The sequence below is a fragment of the Mastomys coucha genome, unplaced genomic scaffold, assembly GCF_008632895.1.
Source record: "Mastomys coucha isolate ucsf_1 unplaced genomic scaffold, UCSF_Mcou_1 pScaffold22, whole genome shotgun sequence".
Classification (NCBI taxonomy): Eukaryota; Metazoa; Chordata; class Mammalia; order Rodentia; family Muridae; genus Mastomys; species Mastomys coucha.
Window position 1 is genome coordinate 47554923 of NW_022196905.1, and position 13112 is coordinate 47568034.

The following is a 13112-nucleotide window of genomic DNA, read 5'->3' on the forward strand; positions in this document are numbered from 1 at the left end:
CAGTATGCACTCTCTGATAAGTGGTTATTAGCCCAGAAGTTTGGAATACAGGAAGAACAACCCACATTGCCTTTTGCTCTTAACCATGAGTTTCATAACATTCTGTCCTGTGCCCTTCTTAGAAGATGAGCCCTCTGCATATTTTCAAGCTCTGGTCTTCTGGTTTACAGCTTATCCTAGATTTCTAGATTCCAAACCTTTTCCTTTTTGCTAGTAATTTCTGGCTTCTACCCTGGTGCTGAAATTACTTTTAGATATTGTCTCCTAAAAAAACAAACAAGTAAACCATTTCCTCCTTTGTTCAGAGAAGCCACAGAGTCATCTATTGTAGATGTAAACATAATTAATACAATGATGTATGCAGGGCAATCCCACTGTAACACACTGGGTACATGCCCCTTTTGTGTACTACACCCATGTGCACAGGTGGCTCCATTGCTTGATCACTAGGATTATTAGAAAATTCCAATAACAGGATTATCTCTACAGTAATAGATGGGGCACAGGAAAGCTGGCAATGTTGTTTACTTCCTATCTTTACTGTTAAAAATCACCTCTCTAGGAAATTGTGGAAATAAGGCTGATGTAAAAAAAATAATGTGCCAAGAATATTCTCTGGGCACCATATTAACATTTTCTTGAATGCCAGAAGCCCATAATATTTGAGTGACATTTGAAAAGGTGAAATTAGAATAACTACAAAGTACCATGAGGATAAATGTTATCCCAGATGCAGAAAGATGGTCATTGATTAATGCTTTAACAGCTCCCAGCATCCTTCTCTCATTTTTCTTAAAACTCATACAGGCTTGTTAGAGAAGAACTGCCTGCCCTCATTATCTTACTGAAGGATGGTGACAGATCATCTAGGAGTAGAAGGAATGCCAGAGAGTGTCTGGATTTTCAGACATTCCTAACAAACTACCCTTATCCTCTGGTGTAGTACTTAAGTGCTAGGTGATCCTGTCCTTCTCAGAGGGCCCATTTATTTAAGAATAATATGGCTTATTAACATGCGGCCTTCTTGGGCCCTTTGAGATGGCTCAAAGTAAAGATGACAACCTGACAACCTGAATTAAATACCTAAAACCCATATGATGGAAGAAAGAACCATAATCTGATTTCTACACACATACCATGGCTTCCATATATGTACCATGGCAGTCACACACATACACATACTTATCTGTACACATACACACACACACACATGCACACACACACACACAATAACATAACTTTTAAAATTAAAAGCATATCTCTTTTTTTTTTAAAGATTGTGTGTGTCTCTCTCTCTGTGTGTGTGTGTGTGTGTGTGTGTGTGTGTGTGTGTGTTTACCCACACACCAGAAGAGGACATCAAATCTCATGGAGCTAGAGTTGCAGGCTAGGAACTGATCTTAGGTGCTCTTAACAAAGTAGTCTGGGCCAGTCCCTCAACACCCAGAGGAAGCTCCACTCCCAGGTACTCTAACAAGCCCAGGGATACAGGATCCCAGAATTACAGGATCACATAGACAGCTTGACTCTGAGAAGTTCTCACAAAACCAGGGTCACAGGAAGGACAGGCTCCAGTCAGATTTAGCCAGGGCCGGTAGCACTAGAGATAACCAGATGGCATGGGGCAAGCATAAGAAAAAAAACAACACATACCAAGGTTACTTGGCATCATCAGAACCCAATTCTCCCACCATAGCAAGTCCTGGACGCACCATCACACGGGAAAAGCAAGATTCATATCTAAAATCACTTCTCATGATGATGATACAGGACTTTAAGAAAAACATAAATAACTCCCTCAAAGAAATACAGGAGAACACAGGTAAACAGCTAGAAGCCCTTAAAGCAGAAACACAAAATCCCTTAAAGAACTACAGGAAAACACAATCAAACAGGTAAAGGAAATGAACAAAACCATCCAGAATCTAAAAATGGAAATAGAAACAATAAAGAAATCAGAAAGAGACACAACCCTGCAGATACAAAATCTTGGAAAGAAATCAGAGGAGTCATAGAATAGTCACCAACAGAATACAAGAGATAGAAGAGGGAATTTCAGGGGCAGAAGACACCATAGAAAATATTGACACACAGTCAAAGAAAATACAAAAAGCAAAAAGCTGCTAACTCAGAACATCCAGGAAATCCAGGATGAATGAGAACACCAAACCTAAGGATGATAGGTTTAGAAGAGAGTGAAGACTCCCAACTTAAAGGGCCAGTAAATATCTTCAACAAAATTATAGAAGAAAACTTCCCTAACCTTCAGAAAGAGATGCCCATGAACACACAAGAAGCCAACAGAACTCCAAATAGACTGGACCAGAAAAGAAATTCCTCCCATCACATAATAATCAAAACACCAAATGCACTAAACAAAGAAAGAATTTTAAAAGCAGTAAGGGAAAAATGTCAAGTAACATATAAAGGCAGGCCTATCAGAATTACACCAGACTTCTCACCAGAGACTATGAAAGCTAGAAGATCCTTGGCAGATGTCATACAGACCCTAAGAGAACACAAATGCCAGCCCAGGCTACTATACCCAGCAAAACTCTCAATTAGCATAGATGGAGAAAACAAGATACTCCATGACAAAACAAAATTTACACAATATATTTCCACAAATCCAGCCCTACAAAAGATAATAGATGGAAAAGACCAACACAAGGAGCAAAACTACACCCTAGAAGAAGCAAGAAAGTAATCTTTCAAAAACCCACACAAACCTAATTCCATCTCTTACAACAAAAACAACAGGAAGTAACAATTATTTTTTCTTAATATCTTAATATGAAAATTAATATTACCAACATATCCTAATTGACTGAAATCCAAAAATATCAGGAATTAGAAATTTGTTGACTGTCATCCAATGGTTTCTATAATTTGGTAATTGGAGAAATAGGTCCAATATTGTATAGTCCATATACACTTTCAGCTTGTTTGTACATGACAGTGTCTTGCTGTGTACAACATAATGGTCTTGAGATCTTGCTTCTCCTATCTCAGCCTCTCTATTAGTAGTATTGTTTATTTCATGTTTTTACACTATACTATGGTTTTCAGAACAGCTTATATATTTCAAAAGTATTTATCCACCCAAGGGAGACATAGAAAATTAACTTGGGAGGTGGCTTGTAGGAAAGAGAACAACAAAGAGTGAGACTGAATGCTTTGCTTGACATTTGTAGCTCTTGTATCAAGTTCGAAGAAGAGGACTTTACAAGTTACTTTCTCTGAGATGAATGCTTTTCCAAATTATCACAGCCAATGAACCAGATTCTTACCCACACCTAATGTCTGTGCCACCCTCCAAGCAGAACCATTGTTCATTGAAACAGTTGATGAATGACTTTATGGATAGACCATCTTAATACATACACCATTTCTTAAATGAATGCAATGTGTTCTCTGTGGGCTGAGAATAAAGTTACTCACTCATGTCAAAAAGCTTTGACCATAGCAGGAAGTCTGTATCCAAAAATCATGCCTACAATTCATTTCTTGGTGCAGCAGAACTGTCAACTCTCAGCTTAGCTATGATAGAGGTAAAATCCTTTGGTGATGTGAGGGTCATTGAAGTACAGCCTTATTACAATGAAATCCAATGTCTAAAAATCATTCTTATTTTGGGCTTGTACCTCAGTAAGAGCCAAGATTTTAAGTGCTACTAAATACAAAACAAACAAACAAACAAACAAAAAGACTTTATTTATTTATGTTTATTTAAGAAAATACTAGTAGTGATGTATTATTTTAAAATACACAGTTAATATGTTTGGAGTTATTTAAAATTTATATTGAAGAAAATGTAGGTATTTTCAGTATTACTGTAGACAAGCATCTACATAAGACTGTTAAATTGATTTTTGTTTTATATCAAACAACTTTTATAATACTTTTAAAAAAAAAAGTCTGGTTTTCTGCTATAATTTCCAAATGTCTGAATTTGATATTTCATCAAGTTCCTCTGTGCTTCTGGTATACCAGACACTGGGAAGAGCATACTCCACAGCCTTTGTTCTCATTTCAGAGATAATGTTAGGTGAGTGTTAAAGGAGGAAGCTCAGCATAAGAAAGTACTTTTTCAGAGAGTGATTGAGTAGAGTGAGCTCTGTGTCACCTGAGAAGTGGCAAAGTTTTAATGTGAAAGAAGCATCGAATTAGGAAACTTTCAAAGCCCTTCAGACTTAAAGTCTCTTACTTTGTTTCCTCATCACCCCCATAGCTTAAAGAAAAGTGTGCAGGATACTAGATTAGCATCTCTGCACAGAAGCTCTGTTAACCCAATATAGTAATCAAAATCAGACTGGCAGTGAGGCAGGAACTGATGCACATGGTTCATCCACTCACTTTCTTAAATGCTGTCAAAACTCAACAGGGAAGAAGTCTAGAACGTCTTCACGTGAAGCTGAGGGATTGGGAGCTCCCAACCTTGAAAGTCACATTAAAATCCATAATAATAAATCATTGCACATAGAGATACACAGAATCCCATTGATTATGTTACCCAATTTTGATACAGCTGTTTAAGGGCCACCTTTTTTATATCAAGTATGTTATTGTAGAATCTTTAGAAATCTTTCCACAAGTATATCTGTCCTTAATTATGACTTACAGACTACTAAAGAACTTAAAACAGAAATGCCATGATGTCATAATAGGGTTTATTAAGATTAAATTAATGACAATAGTTGTTTAAAAAAACAAACTAGGGGGCTGGTGAGATGGCTCAGCGGGTAAGAGCACTGTCTGCTCTTCAGAAGGTCATGAGTTTGGATGCCAGCAACCACATGGTGGCTTACAACCACCCATAATGAGATCTGATGCCCTCTTCTGGTGTGTCTGAAGACAGCTACAGTATACTCATTTATAATAATAAATAAATCTTTAAAAAAACAAAAACAAAAACAAAACAAACTAGACACAATTTCCATGTCTCATATGAAGCATGATTTCAGTTAAGAATATCCCAAAGTCTCAGTCCTCTCCCCATGGCAAACAAGCCTATGAGCAGAAGAGCTGGACAAGCTCAACATGAAACAAACAGAAAGGCACTTGTGTGATGTGACACCCAGATAAATAAAGGCTATGAGCACACATTTGGATGCTAAGTTCAATCGGTGGACTTATCTACCTTTGGACAGCTGACCTCCATCTGAGACTCTTTCCTGCTACAGCAGAATATTTGGACATCCTGTCAAGCTTTCTGCTCAACTATATACAGGAATGAAAGTGGATATCATATTTCTTAGCTTTAAAAATGTTTCCACTCTCAAAAACATGATTCCAGGTAATGGGAAGTGATAAACAATTGCTGGCCTACAGACATGGCTTTGATACTCTTGTGAACATAATTCCTCATAGCTTCAAATTCATCTTTAATCCTTTTCAGTGAAAGAGAAACTCTCTTGATCCAGATCTCCTGTATGCCTTATTTCATGGTGAATAATTTCAGCTGACTTATTTTTAATTTGTATTATTATCCCCTAGCTTTCTCCATGGACTTCCTATCTAATTATGATACTCTTGCCGAAACTTCTCACAATCTCTCATCCCCAAGCAAAGCCCCTGAGCTCTTTGCAGTTACTGGTTGCACCGATGCTTAGCTGGGGTGGTTTAGGGGCCTGGCCAGCAGGAGCCTGACATCCATTCCTCAAGCTGAGCCTTCCACCTGTGAGGGTTCAGGACCACCATCGTCCTGCCTTGCTGGCAATGTGTAGAAACCCCTCTGTGGTGCAGCAAAGCTGAACCTTCCAAGGACAGCACCCAGTCTCTGGTGTCAGGGATGAGACCTTGTCTTTGGACTCAATAGGAAAATCATGCAAAGGTCACCTGAACAGGCTTTAGGACCAGGTGTCAGCCAACACACTGTGCCTCAGTTTCTACAGTAGCAAAATGGACTCGATAGTAGTGCTTAATGCAGAGTGCATGGGATGAGAGTTAAGTCCCAAGGTTATTCTCACAGTACATCATTGTTTAAAAGTTTGTGTTAGCTGTGCAGTGCACCTAGGAACCAGTCTCCTGAGTCATTTTTAATGCTCATTACCACATATTTCCCAGCTGTCAATGCTCTAAAGGGTAGGGAGTACACTAGCACCTATGGGCCATGGGAAACAAAGGTAGAGTCAGGAGTCCTCTCCAGGCAGTTTTACCTTCTCAGGGTCACCTGCCTCATACATGAGTCCTCTGCTCCCCATAACTCATTGCTCTCATGGAGTTTCCTGGTCACTTCTATAAATGATGTATATTTACCTGGTGCTTCTACTGTGTGCTTAACAAGAACAAACAATCTCAATCTTTTCTACTTAATGCCTGTTACTAAACTTCAAATTGTCTATATGTTTTCAAAATTTCAACTTATTGTAACTTGTAATGTTATAAGCTAACATTGTAAATATCAAGATTAGCCCCACAGCAGCCTTCTGCATAGAAGTATCTATCCATTTGTGATACTAAGAAAGTCAATAATGAGTACACAAAGATATAAATATAACAAAATATTATAAAGTCACTTTTTAAAGTTTGTATACCCATGTTTATATCAGGATACCACCCTTAAACTTATTAAAATCAGTTTTTAAATTTTAACTTCATGTTCCAAAGGCTTCTCAATATTATATACTAAAACCTGTGATATATTAGAATACATTTCAACAGTTAGAGTGTTAGTTGCAGGTGTGAAAGAAATCATTTAAAATGACTTTTTAAGACCAACAAATTATTCTTTCTCCAAACTGTGGAACTCACTCTGTGAAAGAGCCAGGCGCCATTCTCTAGAATAGATGTCCCACTGGTTATTGACTTCCTAAGCAGAGGGCAGGGCAGCAGCTGCACTGCCTGCTTCTTCGCCTTCTCACAGTGGCTGTGGGCGCAGCATGAGTGTCTGGGCTGCTGAGGAGGCCAGCCGTTGAAATACTGTGCGTTCTTTTCCAGTGCTGGCAGCTGCCGTGTTTGCTTTCCGAGCGGTGAACCTGATGGAGGTGACATCACTGGCTGCAGCTGAAGTAAGGATAAGTTTCACTCCGGTGAGATGGAAATAGTTCCTGAGAGGCTGCCAGGCCGTCACTTTAGTGTCTGCTGCATAGGACACGCACTGCTTGTAGCTGAACTTTTTAACTTGGGTAAAACCTATAAATTCTGAGTTAAGTGTTAAGTACTCAAATTTCCCTAATTACTTGAAAACAACCTTCTTATGAAGGGTCATAAACAAGATTATTACAGGAAACCATTATAACCATTATGGGAAACCAGATACCTAGTGCCTTTAACTGAAACCATGAGGGGTTATGGCACACTTTCTTGTTGCACATGTGTTACAAATAGGAAAAGTAGTTGAAAGAGTTAAATAGTATGCATTTGAAGGGCATCCTAATGGCATGGGCTTTGGATCCTTTTTGGTGGTGAATGAATGATTTAAAGCTGATTTCTCTGTCCTGCCCTTCTTCCTTCCTTCCTTCCTTCCTTCCTTCCTTCCTTTCTTCCTTCCCTTTTTATGTCATCTCTGTTTCTTTCTATCCATCTCAGAATCCAGTATAGTCCTAAGATTCTTGCTGGTACTCCACCATTAACCTTTCTCTACCTGCTCTTTCTTGATGAAATCTTTTTTCCTACTTGCCAGTACCCATGCTTGTCTCCTATGCCACCCAGCGTGTATGTGTGACCCTGTAGGTTTAAGTAGGGTTGCTTTCAGGAGCTCAGGTATAGGGTTATTTACTGAAGTATGAGCAACTCACTAGCAGCCAAACCACTGAAGAAAATGATCCCCTTCCTCCATCAGCCATTAACTGTCATGAACTAAGGAACAGTGAGGGTCTGTGAACCTGTCACCCATACGGGGTACAATTTTAACAGGCTTAAACTTAGACAGGCCGGCCTCATGAAGGTTGCCACAGGTTCACAGCCCTGCATCCTCTCCTCCATCTCTTACATTTTTTTCCCACAATGTTCCTGAGCTTTAGTAGCAGGCTGAGCACTTGACAATCCCAAAAAGAAGATTCTATGATATAAGGCCCCGATTAGCCCCAATCTGTGTGGGAGGAGCCCATGAGAGGGACTATTTGCAATTAAGCCTTGTTTGAAGTGTTCATTCTTCTCAGTGTAACCACTGATAAACTTTAAAGCCAATTTCTTTCGGTGGTAGAGTTTATACCTAAGATATGGTTCACTTAAGTAGTGCCCGCCCTGGTGCTATATTTGGTATCTCTCAGAGATGGAAGTATTGTCCTTCAATAGCCTTCTACGTGTTGTGTATAAAGGGAAGAGGATGTTTATATGTCTTGCAGCTGAATAAATATTAGCTCCATCTCAACAAGATTCCCTGTAGTCCTTTACTCTCTACACTTGAGTAACGGGTCTAGGATTCATAATGGAAGTTTATTTATAGAAGTGAGCTGAAATGTTAGACCTAGAAACCCCCACCACCTTGTGTATGTGAGAAGAGTGCAGTGCTGGGGTTGGGTCACTTTCTTATGTGCATTTTAGATTGTGTACATGTTCAGAGATTCCAAGGAAGAAGTTGTAGCAGGGTGAGAGCCTGAAGCCAGAGAAAGAACTTAGTGGGAATGGCCGCCAAGGTCACACTGAGCAGGTGTTTCTGTTGTGCGTGCTTTGACAGACCTGAGTGCTAATAATTGTTCTTTGGTTCTTTGTTCCAGGCAGTTCTGGCTGACCTTTCTACCTTAAAAGTCATGCCTCTTCTTCAAATTTTTCTGTTTGCTACTGTCACCTGATCTTCGAGGTCGCTGACAACACCTCTAGTTTTTCATTAGAAACTAATCATGAACTATGCAAACCTGCATACAACCAGAATTAAACTTTGCACATAAGCCAATAAAGATCATGTTCCCTCCTCGGTTAAAGCTAAGAAGTTTTCACTTTTTAAAACAATAACCCTACACACCAAATACTGCGCTTGCATGCTGATGATTGTCAAGAGAGAAGCAATAGACATCAGTCCTGCTGAACCGAGCATCCTCCATGCAGATTCCTAACTGGTAACAGGCATGTACCGTATATGCAATAAGAACTAAAGACACTGTAATAAACTTGAAGAGGTAACCCAGCTTCTTGTCAGTTTGTAAACTTCTCCCTAGATAATAGTTTTATTTTATAAATTACTCCCCACTAAAACTCACTGGTTGGATGGGGCTTGAAAAAAGCTTGAAAATAATGCATTTGAGTGGAATTCAAATGTACTTTAGTATTTTTATCAACTTTTAATTTATGATGGATTTTCAGATCCCTCCTATTTTATTTCTCCATTAAACATCTCTATTGGGAAAAGATATACAGATATCTCTAATAATCTTTTGGCTTGTTTTTGTTGTTGCTTTTTTTGAGACAGTTTTATATAGCCCAGTCTTATATAGCTACTCACTGTGTAGCAGAGGATGACTGAGTTCCATAGCCCCTTGCCTCCATCTGCCAAATGCTGCGATTACAGGTGTGTCCCACCCCACCTGCCCCATCTGATAATAGTTTATTCTTTCTGTTGGAAGTCAGATGTATAGAGGGATCCCTTTGCACTTCCACGCCTCCCATCTTTTACACAGAAGCCTTGACACCGCTGATGTTGATGCTTGGTGCCAGATTCTGTTTCCTTGGAAGAATACAAGGAGGAGGAATCAAATGAGCTCTGTGTTGCTGAAGCTTGGTTATTCTAGATTGACTTCAGAGCAGAACAGCTTAGAAACACCACAAGTGTTCATTCGCTCTAGAACGAAAGCCACTGTTCAAAGCACTGGGTCTTATTTTAGTGTTTATTATAAAAGTGTTTTGGTTTGTTTTCTATTTCTTAATGATATGCCATTTCATGGAATAATAGAATGTAAAGGGACAAAATATTGTCTTCTGATTTTAGGAAAAAAGTGAAGGTGCTGATCACTCTAATAAAACTCAAATAAATAGGTTGATACTCTCCTTATATGAAACTTATTATGTTTTATCCAAATGTATCCTATAAATCTGTTATTTTTACAGCATATATTAGGAAAACTATTATATTCAACAAAATACTTCAAGTGTGGTGAAATTTGGTGTCAGGGGCTTACTGGAAATCTAAGTTCTCTTATTCATCAGGTACTTGCTGACTTACTGAAGTCTAGGCTATTGGCTCTGTGATTGAGTCTTTGGTGACACATCCATGTGTGTCCTGTGTCTTGCCATCCTGCATGTGCAGGTGTCCCTCCATGAGGAAAGAAGCATGAGTCTGGGGCTAGTGTCCCCCTTTGTCGCAGTGGCAAAGCTATTAGGAAGCAGTTGTGCTTTAGATGATCAGCAGTAGATGTTCCCACACATGCCCACCCTTCAACTTTTTAAAGAAAAATATAACTTTACTAGTTAGAGACATTGTAGTTGCCTGGTACACTCCATTGGAGAGTTCTTCTCCTAAATAATTAGATCTGTTATTGGCAGTTAAGCGGGATACTAGACAGACAGTAACAAATTATTGTTTCTGCTGTGTTTATACAATTATGAAGGACCATGTGAGTAAATATATATGAAAGTGATTTTCTTAAACCTTAAAAGACTAATCAAATATGGTGTTATTAATTTTTATGTAACAATTTAACTCCAACTGCTAGAAGGTAACACATGAAAAATGCCCAGCTTCATTGGCATATGTATTATATTTCTTGACAGTTTGAGATTATGTGTGTTGAGAAATTAATCTTTCCAGGATGGGGACTTTCACTCAGTGCAATCTACTCTAGCCATTCACTCTGAATTTCCGTCCCAGACCAAAGCTGGTAGGCAACCTCACACTTTGCCACCATGGCAACCCACCCCCCGCCCCCGCATGGCTGCTCTTAGCTGCTGGGAAAGCGCTATAGAGAGAGCAGTCAGGCCACTCTGCCATTCCATCCCTAACTGAGCTTGTGCCGTCTTTGATCAACCATGGACACCCTCTTCCCTTCTGCTCTGCCAGCCCCCACAGAAGTCTGCTAGGCAGGTGGTGACCAGCCAATGGCCATGAGCATATAGTGAAACAGCCTCACAGGCAGGTTGTGTTTGCTTCTTCTGAACTTAGTCCACTAACACACACCATGGCTTTATTTATGGAAGAACCTGTCTAACCATCTATGGACCAGGATGTTTTTTGCTACTGTAGTTTCCTGAATTATTAAAATGTCCAGCTTGACTTAACTGTCCCCCCACCCCCTAGTGCTTTCTTGCTCAGCCTAGGCTCTCTCCTCCCACTCCATAGGGAGAAGAGAGACCAATACCCTTTCACCTTCTCCTCTATGTAGTCCAAAGCTTAACTTGATCCCCATATGTAATTTCTTCTTGTCTCAAGAAGTCTCTAATCTATTTCTACGGTTCTTTAAATTCTGACTAGTCGAAGCTATTTCTGTCTTTACAAAGTTTGGCTACTTGTTGCTTAAAGGATGAAGCCTCTGCTCATTAGCATAGCAGGAATAATTCCTCATGCCTGGACTTTTCATTTCTTTGTCCCATGATGATCCATTCTTATGTATCTCAACCTCAGCAAAGGACATGATGATCTACAGCCAGTTCCAGATGGTCATCTCCTCTCTGTAGAAGGAACTCACATGTTCAAGGTCCCACTCAGAAAGGGCTCTTCTGTTGCCAAGATATGCTGGATCCTACACATTAGAATTATTCCTGTGTCTTTGTTCATCCATTAATGTGGTGCTTATAATAGTGGGTATTGTAGAGATCGTTGTCATTGACTTCCTAGCTGTCCAAGTCACAAGAAGAGATTGTTGATATGAGTTTGTATTTCCCGAGTTATTCCAAACTTTTTGGGATATGTTTTTCTTAAACACAAATAGCCAGTCTCATCCTTCCACAAAGGCTCTGAGCTCTATTTATAGTTTGTCCCTTAACTGTGTGCTTCAGGTGACACTGACTCCTAACCCCAAGCTCTCTGGGTTGGTCAAGCAGTCACATGTGCCATCCCACTGGCCATGGAGTGAATGACTTTGATATCAACTCAAAGTCTATGACCAGTGAAAGCCAAAGACACTTGGTTAGGAGACTCTGATTTAACCTTTGAGGAAAACCGTATGTGAGAAAGAAAGACTATGACCCAGGTTCTATATCTTGTGAATGGAGAGACAGAAATGCTGTTCTTGGTCCTTGTGGATCCTCAGAATGTACCCCAGCAGGCTTCTGCTGGACCCTTTTGTACATAAGCCAAAGGAATTTCTTTATTCTTTGCAACAGAAAGGATTCTAATGTCTGTAGTTATTTTCCTTTGAGGCTTGAGATCTATTAGGTAAAGAAGCTCAGTCCGTACACTGTTCAAAATGGTGTAGGACTTCTAAACTCCTTTAGTCAAGGCAAAACCATGGCCTTACAAGGATAAAGCCTATCTTCTGTGCCTACCTGATATATCTAACTAGGGTCTTTGACCTTTGGCCCTTGGTCATATAACTCCCTCACTTAGAATGCTTTCTCTTCTCTTCTTACCTAACTAGAATTTGTACCTCAGAACCTACAGAACCTACCTCAGGCGACAGATCATCAGGAAGTCCACTCCTCATACCCTGAATCAGCCCATGTCATGCCACTGTCCAAGCTTGTCTTTGTTCTCTGCTACATGATAACTCCTCAAGGGCAAAAATGTTCTCATTTTAGCATTACATTTCTAGAGCTAAATATAGTCCTTGCCCCATTATGGGCTTACTAAATGTTTATAAGTGAATGGACGGGGCCATCTAACTCAGTGGTCACTTTCCTTGTGATAGAGACACTGTTCAAGTGTACAGTTGGGTACAAATGGATGTACATATGTCACTACTCTTGATAACTGAGGTAGCAGAATGTTCCCTTCACCTAAGACTGTTGCCCTTGTGCCCTTCCTATTCAGTCCCCTGGACACTCTCAGAAGGGACTCCAAACAGTCACAGAACTGTGGCTAGCCCTAAAGCTTTCTTCCTAGAGGTTCAACATCTATGCTCTGGTGTCTGGCTGGCTCTACTTGGCATACATAATGTGCTGGGATTCATACTGTGGCATTGGTAGTTCATTGTCAATTATGGCCCAATACGTATCTTCATAGAGGCATGCATCTTCCTTTCCCTGAGGCAAATGTCAAGTGTAACGGATAATGTGAGTCAGATGTACACACTTGTTTACCG

General features: G+C 39.8%; 1 protein-coding gene across 2 annotated transcripts in view; it reads left to right on the plus strand.

Moving 5' to 3' along the window:
* The window catches only part of Tbc1d19 (TBC1 domain family member 19), a 114963-nt gene extending 105049 nt beyond the window's left edge, over positions 1-9914 (plus strand). The window contains exons 20-21 of one of the 2 annotated variants that reach the window (XM_031342293.1): positions 6940-7031; positions 8661-9914. In XM_031342293.1, the coding sequence (XP_031198153.1) occupies positions 6940-7031; positions 8661-8735 (167 nt within the window). In that variant the 3' untranslated portion in view covers positions 8736-9914. The remainder of the gene's footprint in view (positions 1-6939; positions 7032-8660) is intronic. The other variant, XM_031342294.1, reaches the window with a different exon arrangement.
* The last annotated feature ends 3198 nt before the right edge of the window (positions 9915-13112 follow it).